The following is a 27,809-nucleotide window of genomic DNA, read 5'->3' as shown; positions in this document are numbered from 1 at the left end:
TGTCTGTACATGTTTGTTTCTATACAGGTTAAAGTTGACATTGTTTTCTGGTAAAACTAAGTATATTACTGTCCTTTTTTGAAGGCTTTAGTATACATGTAGTCCTGCTTAAAGATGTGGAGTTTACATGTTAAGGCTAGTGTTTTATTAAAGAAAGACAACATTAATACAGAAATGGACTACTGGTTGTGGAAAGTTTACCTTTGTACACCCTACAGGAACATTTCTTCACTCTAATGGAAGGATCTAGTAAGGCGATTCCTAGATGTTACCAACAATAAGGTTTGATCTGTTATTTTGCCACCAGATAAACTCACACCAAGCTAGGAGTGGTTGTGAATGTTTATTTCACTCTGTGTCCTCAAGAACATCTGCCATATTATCACACATTGCCATGACTGCTGATAAATAAAGTCCATGTTGATTTTTACAACATGGTAACAATCATTTCAAAAACAACCCTATATCAAAATAAAGTTTTGATTTAAAACAGCATCGGTACAAACATATGTGTAAATATCAGATGGATATTTTGTGTATCACAATTTTATAAACTATTTTATTCAACGGTAGAAGTAATCCATAGTATCTGTTATGATATCCAAGTCCACTTTTATAAAGGCCATCAAGGTCCATCCCTTACCAAATCTGTTTATAGTTGTGGACTAATTAAGGCAGTACATTCTGTATATCTTTGTTTGATCAGAATTGTCTCACTGTCATATGTTAAATTCTTTATGTCATTGCAACTGAAATAAAAAAAAAATACAATGGAAGCAGCTGCCTAGTTTAGTAAAGTCAATATACAAGGTGAAGCTCGAATATTCTATATTTCTCACATTTATGCAAATATAATATCAGTTCTATATTTCTCACATTTATGCAAATATAATATCAGTTATACAAAGGTATGATATTTAATGAAATTATGAGAGAGAATGGATATAAATAACATTTTTGATCCTACAATTTCCTTTCAGATAAAATAAAAGTAGGCATTAGCATTGTATTGATGGAGCATGCCCAGTAGACCTTATAATAGATTGTTGTTTTCAAGTGATTTAATAGAAAAAAAGAGAAACTTATATCAATAAACTCCATTTTTCACATCTAGCATCAGTTTCCTATAGAAGTGCATATCATCCCACCCCATCAACCTACCCCAACACCCCATCCTTTGCTTATTCACTTACCAGGGTATTGACAGTATTGTAGAAATATATAAGTCATACCAGCTAGCTATCCATTCAAAACTAACGTTATAGGCACCGTCATGCATGGTTTATATATTATAGTGATAATGATATATGTACCAGTATATTACCAATATCCAGATCAATATATATTTATTTGCTGTCAAAGCTTATTGTATCCAAAATAGTCAACTTGTATAAATTAATATAAACATGAGACATTGAGTGAGAGTTCATATCTATAACATATAGGCTATATTTACATAGTGTTAAAAACAAAGCCTTCACATTAGTCAAGAATGAGGCCTATAATAGGCTAGATGAATACTCATTTGACCAAAATTGATATATATTATCAAGATTTCTTTATCAAATAAAATATCCTTAATCAAAGAGAGAAGGGGCGTAACTCTCACTCTCAACAGAGGACATCATGTGACCTAGTGGCAGGAATCAGAATCATGTTGATGTACCATGAGATACTTATTAATAGAGAAAACCTCTGTGGTCTAGAGGAAACAATCCTTCATCACATCGGTGTTAGACCAGCTATGAGTATAGCCTATCTGATGAGCCATTCTAGTGTGTCATTCTGACTGTAATAACTAAAGTGTCTAGAACTGTCAATTCCCACCAGATATGTAACATTGCAGACATCATCCATCACTTATTCACTTATTGGTTAGAAGTCTCCATGCAGCCACTCCATACAAATTTTCTTCTTGCCATATAACTAGCCTCCAGATGTTGAGGGTCATTTTCTCCATTTAACTTTCACTTCGTCTGTCCTGAACCTGTAAACATCAAGAGATTCTTTTATTTTCACAAGAAGATATTTCCATAAATGTCAAGTAAGAATATTACACGTATGTACTATACCTCTCAGGCTATTACGGGTTTTGTGCTTGTTTACAAGTTTTAAGAAAATATGAGAACATGCAAAGAGTTGAACAGATGCATGATTGGCGGTAGATAAATTGACACATGTACACATTACACAAATGTGTAAGATTCTCTTTCAGTGAAAGGGTGGGGAAAAGGAAATTAAATGCCGGATAGATCTAGCTGTCCACTGTAGAATGATCATGGAAAATAATTATGACAAACTTTCAGCTGTCACTTGAAAATATTTTTTTTCCATTTTGGTTAAATCATGGATGTTCAATGTGTGTTTATTTATAGGCTGGGTTAATGAGGTAGAGATATGTATCATACCTTTGTGTACAGAATGTATCCTCCAGTGGTGTAATCATTCCGGCCCTGAACATCTCCCAGCCAGCCTGAGCAATCATAGCACCATTGTCTATACAAAACCTGTAATAGAGACACTCTAGAGGTGTAAACCATCATACTGTTATATGTTTGGAGAGATATCCCATCATACTGTTATATGTTTGGAGAGATATCCCATCATACTGTTATATGTTTGGAGAGATATCCCATCATACTGTTATATGTTTGGAGAGATATCCCATCATACTGTTATATGTTTGGAGAGATATCCCATCATACTGTTATATGTTTGGAGAGATATCCCATCATACTGTTACATGTTTGGAGAGATATCCCATCATACTGTTATATGTTTGGAGAGATATCCCATCATACTGTTACATGTTTGGAGAGATATCCCATCATACTGTTATATGTTTGGAGAGATATCCCATCATACTGTTATATGTTTGGAGAGATATCCCATCATACTGTTATATGTTTGGAGAGATATCCCATCATACTGTTATATGTTTGGAGAGATATCCCATCATACTGTTATATGTTTGGAGAGATATCCCATCATACTGTTATATGTTTGGAAAGATATACCATCATACTGTTATATGTTTGGAGAGATATCCCATCATACTGTTACATGTTTGGAGAGATATCCCATCATACTGTTACATGTTTGGAGAGATATCCCATCATACTGTTACATGTTTGGAGAGATATCCCATCATACTGTTACATGTTTGGAGAGATATCCCATCATACTGTTATATGTTTGGAGAGATATCCCATCATACTGTTATATGTTTGGAGAGATATCCCATCATACTGTTATATGTTTGGAGAGATATCCCATCATACTGTTATATGTTTGGAGAGATATCCCATCATACTGTTATATGTTTGGAGAGATATACCATCATACTGTTATATGTTTGGAAAGATATCCCATCATACTGTTACATGTTTGGAGAGATATCCCATCATACTGTTACATGTTTGGAGAGATATCCCATCATACTGTTACATGTTTGGAGAGATATCCCATCATACTGTTACATGTTTGGAGAGATATCCCATCATACTGTTATATGTTTGGAGAGATATCCCATCATACTGTTATATGTTTGGAGAGATATCCCATCATACTGTTATATGTTTGGAGAGATATCCCATCATTCTGTTATATGTTTGGAGAGATATCCCATCATACTGTTATATGTTTGGAGAGATATCCCATCATACTGTTATATGTTTGGAGAGATATCCCATCATACTGTTATATGCTTGGAGAGATATCCCATCATACTGTTATATGTTTGGAGAGATATCCCATCATACTGTTACATGTTTGGAGAGATATCCCATCATACTGTTATATGTTTGGAGAGATATCCCATCATACTGTTAATTGTTTGGAGAGATATCCCATCATACTGTTATATGTTTGGAGAGATATCCCATCATACTGTTATATGTTTGGAGAGATATCCCATCATACTGTTATATGTTTGGAGAGATATCCCATCATACTGTTATATGTTTGGAGAGATATCCCATCATACTGTTATATGTTTGGAGAGATATCCCATCATACTGTTATATGTTTGGAGAGATATCCCATCATACTGTTATATGTTTGGAGAGATATCCCATCATACTGTTATATGTTTGGAGAGATATCCCATCATACTGTTACATGTTTGGAGAGATATCCCATCATACTGTTACATGTTTGGAGAGATATCCCATCATACTGTTACATGTTTGGAGAGATATCCCATCATACTGTTACATGTTTGGAGAGATATCCCATCATACTGTTATATGTTTGGAGAGATATCCCATCATACTGTTATATGTTTGGAGAGATATCCCATCATACTGTTATATGTTTGGAGAGATATCCCATCATACTGTTATATGTTTGGAGAGATATACCATCATACTGTTATATGTTTGGAGAGATATCCCATCATACTGTTATATGTTTGGAAAGATATACCATCATACTGTTATATGTTTGGAGAGATATCCCATCATACTGTTACATGTTTGGAGAGATATCCCATCATACTGTTACATGTTTGGAGAGATATCCCATCATACTGTTACATGTTTGGAGAGATATCCCATCATACTGTTATATGTTTGGAGAGTTTATCCCATCATACTGTTATATGTTTGGAGAGATATCCCATCATACTGTTATATGTTTGGAGAGATATCCCATCATACTGTTATATGTTTGGAGAGATATCCCATTTGAAACTTTAATGTCACAAAAATAAAAATACAAAACAGTTTGTGTACTTCCTGACGAATTTTCAATTTAGTTTCATATTAGGAAGAGAAAAATAAAAAATGAAACATCTACAAAAAAAATATTTTTAACACTAATATAATAACAAATATGTAATTAGAAAATCTGGTAATATCTTCAACATCATATTCAATGTTAATCAATTTTTTTTACCTTAAAAGTAACAAGATTTGGATTATAATTATAGATACCTCATGTCTGTGGCAAATAGAGTTGCCCCCCTTTCCTCTGCCATCTTGCCCATCATTTCCTGTAGACGGAGATTACATCCCACCCCTCCCACAATGAGTACTTCCTGTGAGCCACAATGGGCCATGGCTCGCTCCGTGATCTCAATCAGCATGGCAAACACAGTTTCTTGTAAGGAGAAGCAGAGATCTTCTGGTGTATACTGCCCACTCTCTACAAGACCCACCGCTCGCTCTTCTATATATGATAAAAGTCCCGAGAAAGACACATCCATTCCCTTGACAGTATAAGGCAGTTCCAAAAACTTGCGTCCACCTTTGGCCAGTTGTTCTATATTATACCCGGGACTTGGGTCGTTGGACAATTTCAGGACCCGTGCAAATCTGTCCAAACAGTTGCCGACGGCAATGTCAATGGTTTCCCCGAAGATTCTGTAACACTGCTGGGAGTAGGCGATAACCTGTGGTGATTGAACAATAAAACATCACTGTGTGTAAAAGTTTTGTGTAAACATTTTTATTCACCTTTCATTGTTTTCTTGAGTTCTGCTCTCACCATACCTACATAAACTGTAAAAGTGAATATTTTCATGAGTGCATACTTAATTTTGTGATTTGAATGCATTAAACTTTTGTGGTGGTGACATTTCTGCGATAGATTTACCTCCAGACAGCAACACAGTTCATACATTTCTAAAAAAAATGTGTGGGGAAAGGTTTTACCATGAAAAGACCTTCGAACGATAAGCAAATATTTCCCCCCTCACCTAAAATTTCCATGTTTATACTAATTCCTAATATAAAGTGCCTACAATGTTAGTTTTAAAAGGATTTTAAAGTATATGGTAGTCACCAATGAATTAAATTTAACTTTACAATAATCAATAAACAATGTAAATATTGTCATAAACTTACCTGTGTGTTACCTCCACTGACATATAGTACAGCTGGATTGTTAGCTCCAGTGATGAGACGCCCCATCTCTATATCTGACATTGGTTAAAGATTCAAAGCAAACATTTCACAAAGATTTGCTATTAAAATGATGCACTATTTATTATATTTGGAAAGAATGTCATTTTACCTTCTTTCTTTCTGAAGAAAACAGTATGTCTCAGTGATAATGGGTTAAAAGTGAAGGACCAATGATGTCACCTTAGTTTACACCTTTAGGTAAAAGGCAAAAGAACCTGTGTTGTATACACATTGTTTACCATGAAGCATGGAAATGTTATTGCCATGATTTATTAGTATGACTTAAACAGTTTTAAAATTAAACATAAACTTTATTGATTTTACATCGATTGAGAAACAAGTTATACAACTTATATAAATCACTCTCGATGGCCAGAAGAAAACCCACATCATTGGGCAGGTGACCCCTGATCTTTTCACGTCCGTGTCGGGGATCGAACCCCGGCCGGCTAGGTGAAAGGCGAGCGGCTTAACCACTACACCACCCGACCACCTTAAACAAGAGGCCCAGAGGGCCTGTATCGCTCACCTGGTTTAATGCCAAGTAATGTTCTGAATACAGGTTCATTGTATCTTTTCTGAAGAAATTTTAATATTTACCTCTTATTCCCCTATTGGGCCCCGTCCCTCCTGCCCCCAGGGGGTCAGAGCCAAAATTTATACAAGTTCTGTTCCTCTTCCACCAAGGATGTTTGTGGCCAAATTTGGTCACAATCCATACAGAACTCTAGGACAAGTAGCGATTTATAGAATTTACCTCTATTTCCCCTATTGGGCCCCTTCTCCTGCACTCGGGGGGTTAGAGCCAAAATTTATACAAGTTCTGTTTCTCTTCCCCCAAGGATGTTTGTGGCCAATTTTGGTTACAATCCATGCAGAACTCTAGAACAAGTAGCGATTTATAGGATTTACCTCAAATTCCCCTATTGGGCCGCGCCCCTCCTGCCCCCAGGGGGTCAGAGCCAAAATTTACACAAATTCTTGTACCCTTCCCCCAAGGATGTTTGTGGCCAAATTTGGTTACAATCCATGCAGAACTCTATGACAAGTAGCGATTTATAGGATTTATCTCAAATTCCCCTATTGGGCCGTGCCCCTCCTGCCCCCAGGGGGTCAGAGCCAAAATTTACACAAGTTCTGGTCCCCTTCCCCCAAGGATGTTTGTGGCCAAATTTGGTTACAATCAATGCAGAACTCTAGGACAAGTAGCGATTTATAGGATTTACCTCTATTTTCTCTATTGGGCCCCGCCCCTCCTGCCCCTGGGGAGTTAGAGCCAAAAGGAGAAGGTACGTTAATTAAGACTCGAATATGGCCTCAAAATTAATTCTCCAGTAAAGAACAACATATTTTGCCATATAACAGCTGAATACATTTGCTAACACATTACATCTTGAAAATATCCCGCATGTGCCAATTATGTTCACTATGACGTCATCAACATGCAGTTTCTCGCCATTTTTCACAAAAATCCTTGAAAAATCATACTTTTTGAGTGGTTTTCTCTAAAATTGAATGTGGCCGCCTTCGTGGAGCAGAAAGAGATTTTCACACGTTGTGTATCGTGTATTTACGCATATCCATGCAAAATGTAAAGTTGCTCCAAGGGGGCGGCCAAATCCATTTCAAGCCTTTTCTAACCTAAAGATGATGAATTTCTAGCAAAATTTGGCGAGAAGAGAAAAATCATCAATTTGATGACGTCATAGGTGGGACACATCGTGTACATGGTTATAAAAAATTATGTTTTGATGAATGGCAAGTATGAGAGTATTTATTGATATGAAATTGATGGGGATCAGAGTTGTTTTTTTTCGGCCTGAAAAATTAAGGCCAAATACTGGTCCTATCATATCTACTCCTTTATACAAGTTCTGTTTCCCTTCTCCCAAGGATGTTTGTGGCCAATTTTGGTTACAATCCATGCAGAACTCTATAACAAGTAGCGATTTATAGGATTTACCTCAAATTCCCCTATTGGGCCGGCCCTGCCCCTCCTGCCCCTTCGGGCCAGGTGAGCTAAAAATTATCAACTGGGCATGGTTTCATCAAAATTTCTTTAGAAGTTTTATTACAGAATTTAGAGAAAGGTTCTAAACTTCAGATTTCGTACCTAACATATGTAATGCTTTCCCATGCAGAATTTCACATTTGGGAGTTTGAAATCAAGGAATGTTCATAAAATTGGGGCCTGGTACGGAATTCTTGAAAAACTCTTTTGACCTCTCAGAGATGATATGTATATAACAAGATTCATATAGAGATATGTATTTTTCTTATTTTCATAGCAGCTATGAATATGGTAGCAGGAGCTATCTTCATATCCCGTGGAGTGCGTTAGCGCTCCTTGGAAGATATGTAGATAGCTTCTGCTATTCATAGGCGCTATGGAAATTAGAACAGGAGATCCCAGAGGGATCTTGGCCCCCACCATAGAATGATCTATGTCTGACAATGGAAAGAAGGATCTTTCCCTGCTTTTCAAACTTTTTCAAATATACAACATATGACATTTAAGACAAATCGCTTTATTGCTTTCTGAGAATCAGCGGTGAAATCCAAGATGGCGACAGGTTGGCCATCGTGTTGACCAATCAGTCCCAAAGGTACTATGCACAACTAAAGTCCAAGGGGAAACTACACATGAAATATGAGAGATATCCCTTCAGTAATTGCACAGAAATAGCAATAACTATCAAAATCCAAGATGGCTGCCTGGTGGCCATCTTGTCGACCGATCAATTCAAAAATGCAATATGCACAACTAGGGTCCTAGGGGAACATACATATCACATTTGAGAAACATCCCTTCAGTACTTTCTGAGAAATAGCGGTAACAAACTTTAACTATCAAAATCCAAGACGGATGCCAGTCGGCCATCTTATTCACGGATCAGTCCCAAAATGCAATATGCACAACTCAGGCCCAAGGGAAACGTACATGTGAAATTCCCACCAGCACTTTCTGAGAAATAGTGGTAACAAACTTTAACTATCAAAATCCAAGATGGCCACCGGTCGGCTATCTTGTTGACCGATCGGTCCCAAAATGCAATATGCACAACTAGGGTCCTAGAGGAACCTACATATGAAATTTGAGAAAGATCCCTTCTGTACTTTCTGAGAAATAGCGGTAACAAACTTTAACTATCAAAATCCAAGATGGCCGCAGGTCAGCCATCTTGTTGAGTGATCAGTCCCAAAATGCAATATGCACAACTAGGGTCCTAGGGGAACCTACATATGAAATTTGAGAAAGATCCCTTCAGTACTTTCTGAGAAATAGCGGTAACAAACTTTAACTATCAAAATCCAAGATGGCCGCCAGTCGGCCATCTTGATGAGCGATCGGTCCCAAAATGCAATATGCACAACTAGGGTCCTAGGGGAACCTACATATGAAATTTGAGAAAGATCCCTTCAGTACTTTCTGAGAAATAGCGGTAACAAGAATTGTTAACGGACGGACGGAAGGACGGAAGGACGGACGGACGACGGACCACGGACGAAAGGTGATTTGAATAGCCCACCATCTGATGATGGTGGGCTAAAAATATTCAATCCATATATTTACATTACAATAATATATGAAAGTAAAATTTTTTAAAAGGTTATTATATTATATTCAAAATTATGACACCCATATACGACGAGAAACGAGATTAATGGCTGGATGACAAAGTCGTTCCATAACGTCGTGTTTTCAAGCTTCCGCCTTCCTGTCAACTTTTTTTTTTGCAAATGACAAACGTTTAAAAAGAAATATAGTTAGAATAAGACTTGATAGACATATTACAGTACATGTATGTGTAATTAAACCTTAGTTAATTCCATATCAAGAAACAACACATTAAAGATTATACATACTGTACATAAAAATATTGTGGGGGGCTATTTTTTTATTGATATGAAACTGGCGTGATGTTTGAAATCAGCTGATCGAAGCACGAGAATTGTTGTATTCATAGTGTATTCATAGTGTTTTCATATGCAAATGTTTGTTTTCGTCAGTTGGTTGATTCATATAGAGACGGAATACTCGGAATGTAAATATAATGATTAAAACCTTTTTCGGAGCTAATGTCCTGAACAGACATCAATGGAAGAATCTGAAGAATCAACAAAACCAGAAAAGAACTATCCAGACTGGTACTACAAGGATACGTCCTATACAATGGTTGACTCCTATGATGGGTTTCCTCCATAGCTGGGCCACTGTCCTGGCTACTACAGCAACAGACACCAAAGGGGCAGCCATTCCTGGGCCTGTAACCAAACAATATAACATCAATCATAAAATCATTTAATTACTGTATTGTAATATGACTGAAGGCAAGGCTTTAAAGGACGCAGCCAGATGTTTCAGTAAACAATTAATTATGCAATGTTAAAGAGTCCTATTTATGGAAATATCGGAGTCAAATTTTCTGTTTATTTTTTATACATATATTCACACTCTGTCCTTGTCCCCAAACCCCTATTTGAGAAGGAAATCCACATTTTATTTCCGTAACAGATATTCTGTTTTTAGTCAGCTGATTATATTGAAAGTGGTTTATCGTTTATGAATGCTTGCATTAAAAGAGCAATAGCACTGAGCTTCTGCCGAATGAAGATTATGTTTTCGGGATCATGAATGCGTTTGAACCGCTTGATTATATAATGAACTGACTTCAAAGCATCGCTTTCACGTTGATGGGATTTTTTACAGTGGGTAAAACAATGGCGGCCGCAAACTGATTGAATTTGAAAGATTGTGTTTTTCTTATATTTAATAAGTATGTGTTACCTTAGAAGTGCTTCGCACTTCGAAGGGCTGCGCCCCTATAAACTTTGAAAACAACATCGTTTCAGTGAAGTATTGTATTACCTTTTGTGAAACAAGTGTTGTATGAAAGTGTTGTATTACCTTTGGTGTAGCAAACAACATCAAGGTCTTTGGGTTCGAGATTGGCTTCAGTCAGAGCTTGTCTGAGTACATCCAAGATATGCTTTCTGTGGTGTATGGCTGTGTCTTTTGGAAGAAAACCTGAATATTACAGAAAGTAAACAAATATAGTCCCTTTTTCAAGTAACCATCTTCACCAGTAAGTACACTAACATTATAGGAGGCTTAGAGCTAGCAACAATCTCATAATTCCTAAAGCTAAAATCACAGCAAATGGGTCATTCTACCCTAACTCCCGTTCAGGCCATTATTTTAGAGTGAAAGACAATAACTTTTTTTTTTAAATATGCCGACCTACCGACCCTATTTTTTTTGCCAATGTAACCCTTAGCAGATTTTTTTCTGGACTTATAGAAGTCCAAAACTAGTGATTCTGTTGTAACTTTTGATAATTTGTTAGGTTTCGACAATAAGCATTAAAACGCATATGCAGGTCAGTTGACTAATTAACAGGTCTCTTTTTAGTTTCTTCTCAGGTATTTGTAAAAGCATTTGTTTAAGGTTAGTACGTAGACCATAAGCATTTTAGTGACATTTTCATTTGTGATGTCTGAATTATACAATCTATGAAAATAATAATTTAAGACGAATCAGTGCGGTAATGATTGAAACATGTGATGCATATTTTCACTCGAATTAATCTTTTTATCACAAAAAGTATAAATTTTTCGCATTTGGTTTGAAATTTTTTTTTTTAAGTTTCAGAAATGTGATGGGAAATGTATTTTTATTTGATTATAAATGGTTTATTAATATTTTCATGTTAATTTGCATTTTAGTAACAACCCGTTTGTGACCTAGCCAAAATAGGTACCTACTGACATACCAAACTATTTTTATGACTTTTTCTCAAAAGTAACACAGTTTCTTGATTTACAATTTAGATAAACACAATCCATGGTCACAAAAAAGTCTCTCCTGTTTTTATTTAGTTTTTCTTAATTGAATACCTGCTGATATCAGTGTGACCCAAAATGTACTCTGATGGTAGAATGACCCAAATATATGTATGTTAATTGTACTACTTTTGAAGCTATATCTTAGAAATCTGGTCATCAAACATTAGCAATAATTTGTAAACTCATTAAAAACATGATTTGTTTTACAGAGAAACATACCTAAGAGCATTTTAGTTTCGGTAACAGCTATCTGCTTTCCTTCATTTTATCAATTAACATCAGATGTCCCTTAATAATGATGAATTTATCAAATTTGACAGAAGTTACTATTACATATAAACCACTAGGAGTTATCTCCCCTTATGTACTTTGACAAGTCTCTAGAATATTGCCATCCTACCTTGTCCTGGGGGTGTGATATAGGTATGACGAGGGTTAGACAATACTTCTCCATCTTTTATAATACCAATTCCAATCTTGTTGGCACTGCCCTCAAATCCAATGGCAATCACCATCTCGGACACAGCTACAACAATAACACAATTTCTGAATTAGTGAATGGTTCTAATTTTCTTTTTTTATTTTACTAAATGTGTTATCAATAGCTAAGGTTATCTTTGACAGCATCACCTGTATTTAATGTGTAACTAAAACTATTGTGTCTCCTAGTGATAGCAATAAAAACCAAAATTTGTTGACTACAAACTTATGTATCCCCATTATCACTCCCTAAACTTTTTCATGATAATTCTTTTGTCATAAATAATTTAGTTGTTCCATTTCCTAAATAATATACTTGTAAATCATAAATTTGAATCATCTGCAATGTGAAAATGGCTAGACACCCATATCAACATCAAAGACACCCCAATCCTCCCATCATCACCCGCATTAGGACTTTGAAATTATCTAGCATTGATATTGATTCCCAAGATGAATATGGGGAAGATTACCCTGAGGTATATAGGAATGTCATGTCAAATATTACACTGACGAATAACTTCAAAAATAGCCTAAACTGTTTTTTATTTCATTTTCTTATTATTATAATTGAGACTCCAATGTCAAATGTGAAAAGGGTTGCTCTTGTGTTCATCAGATACACATTTTATCTTTTAAGATGCTCCACCGCCAACAGGGTAAACGAAACTCATCATTCTAACAATAATTGGCGTTTAATGTGTGTATGTAGATATGTCTACTTAACACAAAAATGAATTTATTTTGCTTTAGGTGTATGTGCAACCAGTTATTCAGGAATTTTTTCAGGACACAATTAATCATTTTTGATATTTTCATCAGAAAATCAGTTGTTGCCCAATGTCACGGTCATTGCACAAATACAAAAACGCGCTGTATTCATCCAAAACCCTGTGTGACAAATCCTTCTCACTTATAAATCCTTTGGCGACCCAAACATAAATTCTTTAAAGTCAGACAATTTTATTATGTCTGCAGTCCTTATTCCAATTACTACTTTATGTAGATGTACATGCATGTAAATTTTTTAAGTGCATTTATTGTAATTGAATCAGTACTAGAATCTAATTGAGAATGAATTATTGTTGCAATGTGCATAATCGTGTGGCCATAGGTATTTAGCACGCTGGTAAGTCAAAGACCCACTATAGACTAATATACACTTTATATATTAGTCTATAGTGGGTCTTTGACTTACCAGCGTGCTAAATACCTACGGTTTGGCCTACTGTTTTGTAACGTTCACAAGTAGTTAACTTCTTAAACAAGAGGCCCATGGGCCTTAACGGTCATCTGACTCATGGCACAAAACAACAAAGTCACAGTATAAAGTATTGGTTGAATATGTATCGTTTATGAAAAAAGGTAACGTAGCCCTTCATCCAAATAATATATTAACAAATTTTGCAGCAATAGCTCCCATTTTGGAGACAAAAATATGGTAAAAGTTCCCCCTTCTGAATCTTTAGTTGAATAAAACATGAAGTGTAAGTTTCCTGAAAAAGGTAAATGTCATTTGTTGAACAAAATATGATTGTCCTTACCTAAAGTTCCCCCTTCTGAATCAATTAAAACTACTATAGACCAATTTTCATTGAGATCGGAGACTGAAACCTTAAAACAGGAAGTGGGCCGACGATTATGTGGCTTTGGGGTTAGCACAGAGGTGTGGGGAGGGGGTTAATTACAGTGGATTTCTTTTAGTTTTTCAGTTCATTCTGTAAGATAAAAACATTTGTTGTATTTAGATGGATGTGAAGGCTTCAAGGACTGTGTATGGGAGATGCGTGCCTTGAATTCCTCGAGTGTTGTGCTTTGTACTACTGCTACCGGTAAGAGACTCCATTGTGTATTTGTATGTGGGAAGAAGGAGTATTTGTACGTGTCTTTGTAAGCAGAGATATGTCTAAATGTGTGTGGGTGTCACACTGTGCATGTCTCGTTCTGCTGTCTGTTTTGGCGAGTATTTGTGTGTTGACTGAGGCTAGTTTGTGGGTGACACCCTTATATCTCTACGGTCTAAAAGTCCAAAGGCCCATTATATTGATATAATTAACGTACAGTTGTATTTTCAGAAAACATTTTTCTGCACTGCTGATCTGACAATATCTAGACGGAAAGTTGTCAAAAGGTCAAAATTACATCAAAAGAAAAGAAAAATATTTTAAAAAGTGTTAAATATGTTATATTTGATAAGAGCATACGTTCTATGAACAAACAAGCTTAAAGATGTCCGATTGTAAGCCTTATGTACATTGTAATTTGATTAGGATTAACATTCCCATGAATAAATGATAGATACAATAAAATCTTACCGAAAAATGACCTTTATTATACCTCTTAACTTCGTTATATTGTACAATATGTACATGTATTTAACGACTTATTTTTGCGATTCCTTCCCCTTTCTTTGACTTGTTTATTCTACCCTTAAAGATGCCCCACGCCGACAGAGCATAAATGATGAATATTATTTGAACAATAATTGGTGTTTAATCATGTATATACAGGGTTCTCACTAAGTTTTTTAATACATGGTTGAAAATTAATAATAGGTGGTTGGGGGCCGCTGGCCCTTATCATGGCCAATACTTATTTCTGACAAATATAGCTGCTTGTAAACAAGGAAATAGACGGCTGTTTTTGCCGGCAACCGGCTTTTTAACGAGAACCCTGTATATTTATGTCTTATTAACACAAAAAATAATATAAAATAATTTATTTTGCCTTTGGTGCATGGGCAATCAGTACTTCATTCCATATAGGATATAGTGCCCCAATATTTTTTCGGGATGCAATTAATTATTTTTCATAATTTTAATTCAAAATAAAATTAGAAGCTCAAACATGTCAATGGTGGTAATGGTGTAAAGTTAGTAACTTTTGTAACTGAAGAAAAATACTAAATTGTCTGCTCCTTTTTTTGATAGTGAAAAAATACCATTTGTCAGCGGTGGGGCATCTTTAATGACAGAAATGGTTCGCATAATGATATTTGGGGGGGGGGGATGTTACACAGGATTGCATTTTATCCTATAATACGTTTACGTATTTCAAGATTATACTTTTTTTTTTTTTCAAATTGGCAACATTTCGTTGTTTATTATCATTTTTCGTATCAAATCTACAAAGTAACGTACATGTAAGTTTACCTTAGCAAACAACAAATCTTTTACATCGAAAACTGTAATAAACGTTTGTTTTGTAATAGGGAGGGTTTTCCAAGAGACCCGGAGGGGCGATCAGACTGTAGCTCCCGTTATATGTTTAAGTCCCAAATCGTGATCGTATAGTATTTTTAGTATACAACAGAGTCCACAGTCATCACAAATCCTCTCCGGATCCCTTTTCCTCCACAGGTTACAAGCCTGTTTCACAACAGGTTCAATCTCTAGGATGTAGCGGAAGCACAGATACTAATCCAATAACTCAACTAGGTAAATACAGGTACAAACAACTATTTATTATATAAAGACAAGTAATACAGAATTGATAAAGAATATATTTACAATAGTATAGTGCCGGATGTAGACAACTTACAATAAGAGAAACAAGTATACAATTATCCTATATGAAGCAAAACCCTAATTATATAGCTACAGAACAACCATACATGCCATATTTTTCTAGGGGTGGAAAGGGAGATTGATAACCATTTTAAGGGATTTTGGTCTCAAAAGAGGGAGGTATACGCGCAACATATATGAATAAATTAAATATCTGCTTTTTTATGATGAAATTCTGCATTCATATTGAATTTTACTGAAATAAAGGAATGTGTGGTTTTGCAAAAGTAGTCACATCCCTATATACACCCAGTTCTGGAGCAGTTTTATTGTTCGAAATATTAGACTGGGCTTTTTAATAATCTTTCACAATAACAGATAATTTACTTATATAAAGTTCTTAAATTTACAAGCACTAAATTTTAAAAAAAAAAACAGAATTGTTACAGTAGTATTCAAAATGTAATTTAATCTGAGAGAGAAAAAAAGTAAATTTCTTTTTAATTCTATTTATTGAAATTCAGTTACTACTGATGATTTTTTATTATTAATATATTTTTTTTTCTAAAAATAAATTCACACAGAAATTCTAAAAAAATAATACTTTTTCCATTTTTAAAAACGTGGTTATTAGGAAATCGTGAAATTCTATAAAATCCAGATCATCTATTACAATTACCCAAAATGGCGGCCATTACGATTGCAAAGTTTGTGACATCCATCAAATACAGATAGGCCTATTTAACATTAAAAACGTGAGTAAATCATTCACAGTTGTAAGCAGTATTTGTTTTGTTGTAATGCTCACTAGCTGTAGTCATAAAATTTATTGAAAGGCCAGCTGATTGTTTTGTATGCGGCCGATCGGCTGCTTGACTTCAGTTTACGTAATACACAGACGTGTGTGAAAGTGACACCACAAGCCAAGGTGGAAATAGCCCAAGGATGCTAATTAGGGCCACTTGGGTGTTGGTCAGGGGGTCAGGGAGTGGTTACTCTCATGCTAAAATTAACCTAGCATGTACACAAATGTGGCAACGAAATTAAAACAGAGGGGTTTATAGAAATCGGGAATTTAGACTCTCCTGCCGGGAGACAATAAAAGGCTTTAAAATACGGGAGGTTTTGTCTCACGCCGGGAGGTATGGCATGTATGAACAACAAGACCATGTGTTCCCAAACACAGTCCAACAACACCTAACGGGAGACAACCGACCTACCAAATGTTCCCAACTCTAAGAGACATAACTAACTGTGTAAATAGGTTTCCTATGGATGTCTAAGCCCTAAGCCCCTGACGATCCCCTACTACACTGTGCGAACTAGGTTTCCTATGGATGTCGAAGCCCTAAGCCCCTGACAATCCCCTAGAACGACACAAACCATTGTTAGCCATGTAGCTCTAAGTATAAACCCAAATGGTTGTTCAGAGACCCCGCAAGTGTTACACTGTTGACAGTGCACGGCGTGGTTCTGTCCCTAACCCATTCTCCCTAGTCAAGACCAAAGCTTCCTTAGAAGCAGCCCCTTTTATAACAACTCATCCCAGTACCCCAAAGTGATCACTGATTGGTCAAAGTCCGGACAGAACACCATATTTCGGTGAAACCGTTGCTACAACAACCCACCTACACACTAAATATAACTTTCGCTTAAATCAGACAAGGCTCAACTGACTGATAAACACCTCCCACGTGTACCACACATGTTCTCTGGCCAGCGGTCAGCATCGGGGTGATCATGAGGACAACTAGGTTGATGAATGTGACTGCTAATTTTACAGCAAACGCACCATAGATAAGACCTGTTCTCACGATATTCCCCTGAATTTGGGTCAAAGATGAATAAACAGATCACTGAAGTGAAGACTTAGAAAGAAGAGTGCAATAACAAATATACATACTGTACAAATAAATGCAACAATGATAGAAACCCGTTCTATCACAATTTCATTTCGAGTACAGTACTGTTCGCATATAAATTCCAGTTATATTATCTGTTTTTGGACTATCGGGCCTTCGGACTATTGGGCCTTCAGACTAATGGGCCTTAGGACTCATGGGCCTTCGGACTAACAGGTTGGGGGCCGTAGGGATATAAGGCCGTCACCAGTTTGTGTGTGTTTCTGGGCCGATTTGACTCTAAATCGTTACACCAGGCGTACACAATACCACCTTGCTAATAATGTTAGAGCGATATAATTGTGGATAAAGTGTTATGAAATTATATACCTGTGTTACATCAGCAAATCGGCGGCTTCCAACTAACAGATCTCCCTGCATGTGCGCCAGCATCTGTAAACAGGAAGTAGCTAGGTAGCTAGGTAATAAACCGGAAGTAATGATTCGGGAGCATTATACTTGCACTTTCTATATATAAAACACAGTAACCGACACTGTTGGATCACAAGTACCTGTAGTCGGACAGTTGGGTAGGTTATGGTGGGTTGTTAGTCATATGTTTTACCAAATGATTAAATGTTTATTTGTGATGGCCATGCATTAATTTAGCGTATTTCAATGATTAATTAACGTCAGCTTCATGTGCAAAAATGCAATGCGCTTGTGGATTGTCATTGTGGCATGAATCTGACTTCAATGATGGACCAATCATAGCTAAAGAAGCCTGACCTGTCAGCTGAGTGACAGAGACTGTATTTAACACTTGTACAAACCACACCAACCCGCACAGTCAGCTGAGTGACAGAGACTGTATTTAACACTTGTACAAACCACACCAACCCGCACAGTCAGCTGAGTGACAGAGACTGTATTTAACACTTGTTTACCACACCGACCCGCACAGTCAGCTGAGTGACAGAGACTGTATTTAACACTTGTTTACCACACCGACCCGCACAGTCAGCTGAGTGACAGAGACTGTATATAACACTTGTTTACCACACCGACCCGCTCCGTCAGCTGAGTGACAGAGACTGTATTTAACACTTGTACAAACCACACTGACCCGCTCCGTCAGCTGAGTGACAGAGACTGTATTTAACACTTGTACAAACCACACCGATCCGCTCCTTTTACACAAAGTCAATCATAATGTTTCTGGTGACTCGATGGGCATATACATACTGGTTTGTAGAGAAGAAACTAATGGCCAGGCAGAGGCTTGAAACCTGGGACCTCAGTACACTAGCTGAATGCTGTACCAATTGAGCTTTTTGGTCATTGATGGCATCGTGGCATCCCCGTTATGTAGGATGCCCTTGGACAGCATGGGAAGTTTATTGTTCATGGAGACTGGTTGGGCTGACTGGACAGGGGTCTCCATGTTATAACAAAAGCTGCCAGAAGGGTACTGGTGATATCAGCTTCAACCAATTGAAGGTTAGGGACAAATTCTGTTGGTGACTGCATGGCTGGTTCAAAAATCTTTATGAGCATTTCAGCTGCATATTTAATTGTTTAATAGCTAGTTATCTTTTGTGTCTATTCAGTTGAATGTTGTATCTGTGTGTCATAATTTAACAACATTGAGCACAGCCTGCTTATGGATGGCATTCATTGATTTGTACCTCGATTGTAACAGAACCATGAAGTGTGAAGGCAACTTTGAACAGGATTTTGGTATTTATAGGAAATGCTACCATAAAGTGACTGATATATAAATATGAAAATCCTAAACGAAAGTTTCTTTTGGTTTATTTCTGACTATGTAACTATTTATTTACCAGGTTACTGTTGACATGGCACAGATGATCATGTACCTGACAGTGGACTGAATTCAGGAGAATCACAATGTTTACAGGGGAGACAAGTCAGACAGAGGGTAACGAAAAGGAGAAAAAGTCGAAATTACAGTGTGAGTAAAATTAGTTTATTTACGATAGTTGTTAAAAAAACCAAAAAAAAAACCCATAAAATTAAGGTTGGCCAATTCAGGGAAATTATAGACACTAAAAACTATGCTGGTAAGTAGAATTGATAACACCTGCAAAATTTGTTTTAATGTCCCTGAGTTTACACTTTCGTGAGACATACCATAATCAACCCAATAAGTGCCTCCATCCCTATAAGCGCCCCTCCCCTATTTTTAGGCTTCCATTTCACTTAATTCAAATTAAATGCAGATTGAAAATATGAAAACTTTATTGGTTTCCTTTCTGATTTTCTTCTTTTTTTCTTTTCAAATTGATATATGATTTACTTTGTAGAATAATTTTATGAAAGTCTAGTCCATTTGTTTCTACTAAGCACCCCCTTATTTGCTTCCATTTTTAAGCGCCCTGGGCGCTTATTGAGTTGAATATGGTACATGTAACTACCACTTGGTATCCCAGTGGAGGAGAACTAACATACCCCATTAATCATATATAAACAACCAGCTGGGTCCTCTCTCATAATTGATATCAACTAAGTGTAAAATGTATGGAGAAAGCGAAATCTAAAAGTTGCTATCAGTTACCTTTGACTTGTTTTGAACTGCTTGGACTATTCCAATGTTTTAGAAGGTTTTGTTCTCTATGAGAAATTTAATGACTATAGCTGTAAAAGGGCATAAGCACAAGAGAATTGGTTCCATTCACTTTTGAAGGTCTAACATTAAAATATGTTTTGAAATAATTATGGAAAATGCAGGTTTAATATGGTAGGATCGTAGCTAACTTTCACAGAGTTCTGCCCTGACTGTTTCTGTAGGCTGGTCGTGCCGTGGTCATGGGCACCGTGCTGGCGACAGAAAATGTCCTAAATTTATCAGTGATGCGACACAAACAGATCGATTCAGATGGGTAAGTTTTACAATGCTAATGATTGTCCTTAAATATACATTTACATCATATTGGAGAAATTCCAACAAAAACTCAAAAAGAGAAGAAAAAAACTTGTGACATTTGGCATTTCAGGTGCAAAGATTAGTAAATAGTTTCAACAATTTATTCATATCATGCCTCTTGAATGCTGAAACAAATTCTGTTTCACTAGTACTTACTTGAATCAGTGTTCTCTTTATATCTACAGAGCCATGAAGATCCCATGAGGAAATACATAGAGGACAGAAAGAGAAAACAGAAAGAAGAAAGGTATGACCAGAGGCAATTAATGTTTATTCTCCTGCCATGGAATAGGGGTAGCTTTGTACAGCATGACCATCTCGTCTCATCTTGCTGTGTCAACCAACAAATATGTACTATTAATTACAATTTAATCTCACCAACTCATATTAACCAGTATGATGTCTAGTTATACACTTTATATTTGTTTTGGATCAAGCATTCAAGATGGTCACCAGTCCCATTATTCTAATTTCATATTGTGACAAGGACTTTTATTTTCTTATGGACATTTTCTAGGTTAATTATTCAAACTATTTATTTATACAAAAACAACCAAATTAAATCTTTTAGGCTTCCTGAATCTTTTTTTTTCTTTTGTAATCATTTATTTTTTCAAAGCATTATCTTATCATTAGTCATATCTGAATTAAGGAATGAGGATGCTTTGTCATTGTTTCTAACCATTTAAACTTAAATCCTATTTTGTGGGCAGGTATTAAAAGCATTATTGATTTGAATGAAAATCTTTCTATGTTGTAAAGTTATTTAAGAGTTTAAACTCCAAAACTTTGATTTGTTTCCATTTAGAATTCAACAACTGAAAGATTTAATAGAGCAGACATCATCTTCAGATGACTCGCATGAAGGAAAGAAAAAGAAGAAAAAACATCACAAACTCCACAGGAAGAAGAAAGTTAAAAGACTAAAATCCTCTCATACCAGAAAAGACTGTGACTATAAGAAAAGGAAAATCCGGCACAATAATACTAGTGATACTGACGAGAAAAAAAGAAGCCACAAACATTCTAGTGACACAGATGAAAGAAGAAAGAGACACAAACAAAGTAGTGAATCTGATGAAAGGAGACGACCGGCAAAGCACAAACATAAACTTTACAAGGAAAGAAAAAAAGACCATAATGGCAAGGTTAAAAAACATCACAAGGTGAAACATAAAAAGGAAAAATAAAATCTGAATTAATTCACTTTGGTTTTGAATTTGACTTACATGCTTACTACTAGTATTTGTATATTATGATCAAAGAGATGCAACTGGAGAAGTTGATCTCAGCAACTGGCCAGTATACAAATTTGAATTGGTGAAAATGACCAATCATTAGCTACATTGCACAGATAATTGTTACAGATGAGATCAGTAAAACACACTAAAAGTATAAAAGCCTCTCAATATAGCTTTAGATAGGCGGTCATTAGATTTTACTGTATATGAAAATACAATAGAATTCTGAAAGTACCAAGAAAAATGTAATAATTTCTCCCCTTTGAATGAAAGGCAGCATATTGTATTAGAACTACTTGTTCATTTTGATCTAGTTCTGACCATGGATTGGGGGCAATAACTATAATAAAAGGCTACTAGCAATTCTATAAAGTTAATTCTGTAATGTTACCTCGATCTTGATGTCTAGATAAAAACTCACATTCGATTGTAAAAATACTTATTTTGTTTGATAAGATTGTAAATTAGTACATACACACCCTATCATTTTAATGCATTATCTAGTCTGGATGATTTGAGTCTGTTTGGTGTCAGCCTTAGCGGTACATCCAGCCATTTTAATGCATTATCTAGTCTGGATGATTTGAGTCTGTTTGGTGTCATCCTTAGCGGTACATCCAGCCATTTTAATGCATTATCTAGTCTGGATGATTTGGCTCCTTTTGGCGTCTTGGTGTCAGCATTAGCGGCACATCCAGCCACTTTAATGCAGTATCTAGTCTTGATGATTTGGGTCCTTTTGGCGTCTTGGTGTCATCCTTAGCGGTACATCCAGCCATTTTAATGCAGTATCTAGTCTTGATGATTTGGGTCTGTTTGGTGTCATCCTTAGCGGTACATCCAGCCATTTTAATGCAGTATCTAGTCTTGATGGTTTGAGTCTGTTTGGTGTCATCCTTAGCGGTACATCCAGCCATTTTAATGCAGTATCTAGTCTTGATGGTTTGAGTCTGTTTGGTGTCATCCTTAGCGGTACATCCAGCCATTTTAATGCATTATCTAGTCTTGATGATTTGAGTCTGTTTGGTGTCAGCCTTAGCGGTACATCCAGCCATTTTAATGTATTATCTAGTCTTGATGATTTGAGTCTGTTTGGTGTCATCCTTAGCGGTACATCCAGCCATTTTAATGTATTATCTAGTCTTGATGATTTGAGTCTGTTTGGTGTCATCCTTAGCGGTACATCCAGCCATTTTAATGTATTATCTAGTCTTGATGATTTGAGTCTGTTTGGTGTCATCCTTAGCGGTACATCCAGCCATTTTAATGTATTATCTAGTCTGGATGATTTGAGTCTGTTTGGTGTCATCCTTAGCGGTACATCCAGCCATTTTAATGCATTATCTAGTCTTGATGATTTGAGTCTGTTTGGTGTCATCCTTAGCGGTACATCCAGCCATTTTAATGCATTATCTAGTCTTGATGATTTGGGTCCTTTTGGCGTCTTGGTGTCATCCTTAGCGGTAACATCCAGCCATTTTAATGCATTATCTAGTCTTGGTGATTTGAGTCTGTTTGGTGTCATCCTTAGCGGTACATCCAGCCATTTTAATGCATTATCTAGGCTGGATGATTTGGGTCTGTTTGGTGTCAGCCTTAGCGGTACATCCAGCCATTTTAATGCATTATCTAGTCTTGATGATTTGAGTCTGTTTGGTGTCATCCTTAGCGGTACATCCAGCCATTTTAATGCATTATCTAGTCTTGATGATTTGAGTCTGTTTGGTGTCATCCTTAGCGGTAAATCCAGCCATTTTAATGTATTATCTAGTCTTGATGATTTGAGTCTGTTTGGTGTCATCCTTAGCGGTACATCCAGCCATTTTAATGCAGTATCTAGTCTTGATGATTTGAGTCTGTTTGGTGTCATCCTTAGCGGTACATCCAGCCATTTTAATGTGTTATCTAGTCTTGATGATTTGGGTCTGTTTGGTGTCATCCTTAGCGGTAAATCCAGCCATTATAATGCATTATCTTGTCTTGATGATTTGAGTCTGTTTGGTGTCATCCTTAGCGGTAAATCCAGCCATTTTAATGTATAATCTAGTCTTGATGATTTGAGTCTGTTTGGTGTCATCCTTAGCGGTACATCCAGCCATTATAATGTATTATCTAGTCTTGATGATTTGAGTCTGTTTGGTGTCAGCCTTAGCGGTACATCCAGCCATTTCAATGCATTATCTTGTCTTGATGATTTGAGTCTGTTTGGTGTCATCCTTAGCGGTACATCCAGCCATTTTAATGCATTATCTAGTCTTGATGCTTTGGGTCCTTTTGGTGTCATCCTTAGCGGTACATCCAGCCATTTTAATGCATTATCTAGTCTGGATGATTTGAGTCTGTTTGGTGTCATCCTTAGCGGTACATCCAGCCATTTTAATGCATTATCTAGTCTTGATGCTTTGGGTCTGTTTGGTGTCATCCTTAGCGGTACATCCAGCCATTTTAATGCATTATCTAGTCTGGATGATTTGAGTCTGTTTGGTGTCATCCTTAGCGGTACATCCAGCCATTTTAATGCATTATCTAGTCTTGATGATTTGGGTCCTTTTGGCGTCTTGGTGTCATCCTTAGCGGTACATCCAGCCATTTTAATGCATTATCTAGTCTTGATGATTTGAGTCTGTTTGGTGTCATCCTTAGCGGTACATCCAGCCATTTTAATGCATTATCTAGTCTTGATGATTTGAGTCTGTTTGGTGTCATCCTTAGCGGTACATCCAGCCATTTTATTGCAGTATCTAGTCTTGATGATTTGGGTCCTTTTGGCGTCTTGGTGTCAGCCTTAGCGGTACATCCAGCCATTTTAATGCATTATCTAGTCTTGATGATTTGGGTCCTTTTGGCGTCTTGGTGTCAGCCTTAGCGGTACATCCAGCCATTTTAATGCATTATCTAGTCTTGATGATTTGGGTCCTTTTGGCGTCTTGGTGTCATCCTTAGCGGTACATCCAGCCATTTTAATGCATTATCTAGTCTTGATGATTTGGGTCCTTTTGGCGTCTTGGTGTCAGCCTTAGCGGTACATCCAGCCATTTTAATGCATTATCTAGTCTTGATGATTTGGGTCCTTTTGGCGTCTTGGTGTCAGCCTTAGCGGTACATCCAGCCATTTTAATGCATTATCTAGTCTTGATGATTTGAGTCTGTTTGGTGTCATCCTTAGCGGTACATCCTGCCATTTTAATGCATTATCTAGTCTTGATGATTTGGGTCCTTTTGTCGTCTTGGTGTCATCCTTAGCGGTACATCCAGCCATTTTAATGCATTATCTAGTCTTGATGATTTGGGTCCTTTTGTCGTTTTGGTGTCATTCTTAGCGGTACATCCAGCCATTTTAATGCATTATCTAGTCTTGATGATTTGGGTCTGTTTGGTGTCATCCTTAGCGGTACATCCAGCCATTTTAATGCATTATCTAGTCTTGATGATTTGAGTCTGTTTGGTGTCATCCTTAGCGGTACATCCAGCCATTTTAATGCATTATCTAGTCTTGATGATTTGGGTCCTTTTGGCGTCTTGGTGTCAGCCTTAGCGGTACATCCAGCCATTTTAATGCAGTATCTAGTCTTGATGATTTGGGTCCTTTTGGCGTCTTGGTGTCATTCTTAGCGGTACATCCAGCCATTTTAATGCAGTATCTAGTCTTGATGATTTGAGTCTGTTTGGTGTCATCCTTAGCGGTACATCCAGCCATTTTAATGCATTATCTAGTCTTGATGATTTGAGTCTGTTTGGTGTCATCCTTAGCGGTACATCCAGCCATTTTAATGCATTATCTAGTCTTGATGATTTGAGTCTGTTTGGTGTCATCCTTAGCGGTACATCCTGCCATTTTAATGCATTATCTAGTCTTGATGATTTGAGTCTGTTTGGTGTCATCCTTAGCGGTACATCCAGCCATTTTAATGCAGTATCTAGTCTTGATGATTTGGGTCCTTTTGGCGTCTTGGTGTCATCCTTAGCGGTACATCCAGCCATTTTAATGCATTATCTAGTCTTGATGATTTAGGTCCTTTTGTCGTCTTGGTGTCATTCTTAGCGGTACATCCAGCCATTTTAATGCATTATCTAGTCTTGATGATTTGGGTCCTTTTGTCGTCTTGGTGTCATTCTTAGCGGTACATCCAGCCATTTTAATGCAGTATCTAGTCTTGATGATTTGAGTCTGTTTGGTGTCATCCTTAGCGGTACATCCTGCCATTTTAATGCATTATCTAGTCTCGATGATTTGAGTTTGTTTGGTGTCAGCCTTAGCGGTACATCCAGCCATTTTAATGCAGTATCTAGTCTTGGTGATTTGAGTCTGTTTGGTGTCATTCTTAGCGGTACATCCAGCCATTTTATTGCAGTATCTAGTCTTGATGATTTGGGTCCTTTTGGCGTCTTGGTGTCATCCTTAGCGGTACATCCAGCCATTTTAATGCAGTATCTAGTCTTGATGATTTGGGTCCTTTTGGCGTCTTGGTGTCATCCTTAGCGGTACATCCAGCCATTCTAATGCAGTATCTAGTGTTGATGATTTGGGTCCTTTTGGCGTCTTGGTGTCATCCTTAGCGCTGCATCCAGTCATTTTAATGCAATATCTAGTCTTGATGATTTGGGTCTGTTTGGTGTCATCCTTAGCGGTACATCCAGCCATTTTAATGCATTATCTAGTCTTGATGCTTTGGGTCTGTTTGGTGTCAACGTTAGCGCTACATCCTGCCATTTTAATGCATTATCTAGTCTGGATGATTTGAGTCTGTTTGGTGTCATCCTTAGCGGTACATCCTGCCATTTTAATGCATTATCTAGTCTTGATGATTTGGGTCCTTTTGCTTGGTGTCATCCTTAGCGGTACATCCAGCCATTCTAATGCAGTATCTAGTCTTGATGATTTGGGTCTGCTTGGTGTCATCCTTAGCGGTACATCCAGCCATTTTAATGCAGTATCTAGTCTTGATGCTTTGGGTCTGTTTGGTGTCAACGTTAGCGGTACATCCAGCCATTTTAATGCAGTATCTAGTCTTGATGATTTGGGTCCTTTTGGAGTCTTGGTGTCAGCCTTAGCGGTACATCCAGCCATTTTAATGCATTATCTAGTCTTGATGATTTGAGTCTGTTTGGTGTCATCCTTAGCGGTACATCCAGCCATTTTAATGCATTATCTAGTCTTGATGATTTGGGTCCTTTTGGCGTCTTGGTGTCATCCTTAGCGGTACATCCTGCCATTTTAATGCATTATCTAGTCTTGATGATTTGGGTCCTTTTGGCGTCTTGGTGTCATCCTTAGCGGTACATCCAGCCATTTTAATGCAGTATCTAGGCTTGATGCATTGGGTCTGTTTGGTGTCATCCTTAGCGGTAAATCCAGCCATTTTAATGCATTATCTAATCTTGATGACTTGGGTCATTTTGACGTCTTGGTGTTATCCTTAGCCCGGTTGTTCTATACCACTAACTATAAACGACTCTTCCACGCTTGTCTGTACAAAAGAGGAAATACTTAAATACAAAGCTTATTGTGATGACTGTAAACATCTGACTACTACTGCTATTTTAAAGGGAGATCTTGTACAAACTCGTACTTAATGACTCGTGTGAGATGAATAGTGGATTAAGGTAACTTGCGTTCTTGCTACATTCTAAGTTGTCCTAAATTGGGATATTTTTGTTTTCTTTATAATTAACTTACTAACTTTTTTATAATTCCCTTCATTGAGCGTTCGGCCTTGTGAAGAAAGCTCTGGATTCTATACCCTGGTAAAGGCATACCATAAGTCTCCCACAACACGTGTACATTAAATGAAAGATAAACATTTCCTAATACGGTTGTGTATAATTTGTAACATGTTAGTTGGAATAAATGTGCTTTTCCAAGAAGTGGGGTGCCGTAGTTTACGTGGCCGAGTTGCCAAACCTATATTATATTATTACCAAGACATGCTGTCAGATTATCTTTAAGTCTGAAAATGCCCGTGGACTAACTTAGGGTAAACAAATATATATTTTTTTTTATCTCGCTATAAAAAATTTATTTACCGATATATTCAACACCA

General features: G+C 36.9%; 2 protein-coding genes across 7 annotated transcripts; one reads left to right on the top strand and one right to left on the bottom strand.

The window, feature by feature from the left end:
- Positions 1-329: 329 nt before the first annotated feature.
- On the bottom strand, positions 330-18,057 carry LOC138316264 (tRNA N6-adenosine threonylcarbamoyltransferase-like). Of its 2 annotated transcripts, XR_011207611.1 has the most exons (9): positions 17,971-18,057; positions 12,154-12,279; positions 10,816-10,935; positions 10,071-10,172; positions 5,847-5,920; positions 4,935-5,392; positions 2,409-2,507; positions 1,869-1,987; positions 330-749 (listed from the first exon to the last, which is right to left on the bottom strand). XR_011207611.1 is itself a non-coding variant. In XM_069257877.1 (8 exons), the coding sequence occupies exons 2-8, from the start codon at positions 12,266-12,268 to the stop codon at positions 1,948-1,950; spliced, it is 1,008 nt and encodes a 335-aa protein (XP_069113978.1). In that variant the 5' UTR covers positions 12,269-12,279; positions 17,971-18,057; the 3' UTR covers positions 330-1,947. The 2 variants fall into 2 exon arrangements, 1 of the variants encoding a protein (XP_069113978.1); XM_069257877.1 differs by having other exon boundaries at positions 330-1,987.
- On the top strand, positions 13,900-21,734 carry LOC138316265 (retinitis pigmentosa 9 protein homolog). Of its 5 annotated transcripts, none has more exons than XM_069257879.1 (5): positions 13,900-14,065; positions 19,428-19,555; positions 20,392-20,483; positions 20,713-20,774; positions 21,336-21,734. In XM_069257879.1, the coding sequence occupies exons 2-5, from the start codon at positions 19,492-19,494 to the stop codon at positions 21,715-21,717; spliced, it is 600 nt and encodes a 199-aa protein (XP_069113980.1). In that variant the 5' UTR covers positions 13,900-14,065; positions 19,428-19,491; the 3' UTR covers positions 21,718-21,734. The 5 variants fall into 5 exon arrangements, with proteins under 5 accessions (XP_069113980.1, XP_069113983.1, XP_069113979.1 ...); XM_069257882.1 differs by lacking the exon at positions 13,900-14,065 and adding an exon at positions 17,828-18,054; XM_069257878.1 differs by lacking the exon at positions 13,900-14,065 and adding an exon at positions 18,055-18,170.
- Positions 21,735-27,809: the final 6,075 nt, after the last annotated feature.

Source organism: Argopecten irradians, chromosome 2 (assembly GCF_041381155.1).
Source record: "Argopecten irradians isolate NY chromosome 2, Ai_NY, whole genome shotgun sequence".
In the NCBI taxonomy this organism is placed as follows: domain Eukaryota; kingdom Metazoa; phylum Mollusca; class Bivalvia; order Pectinida; family Pectinidae; genus Argopecten; species Argopecten irradians.
Note: the sequence above shows the minus strand (reverse complement) of the source record. Positions and strands in the feature narration are given on the sequence as shown.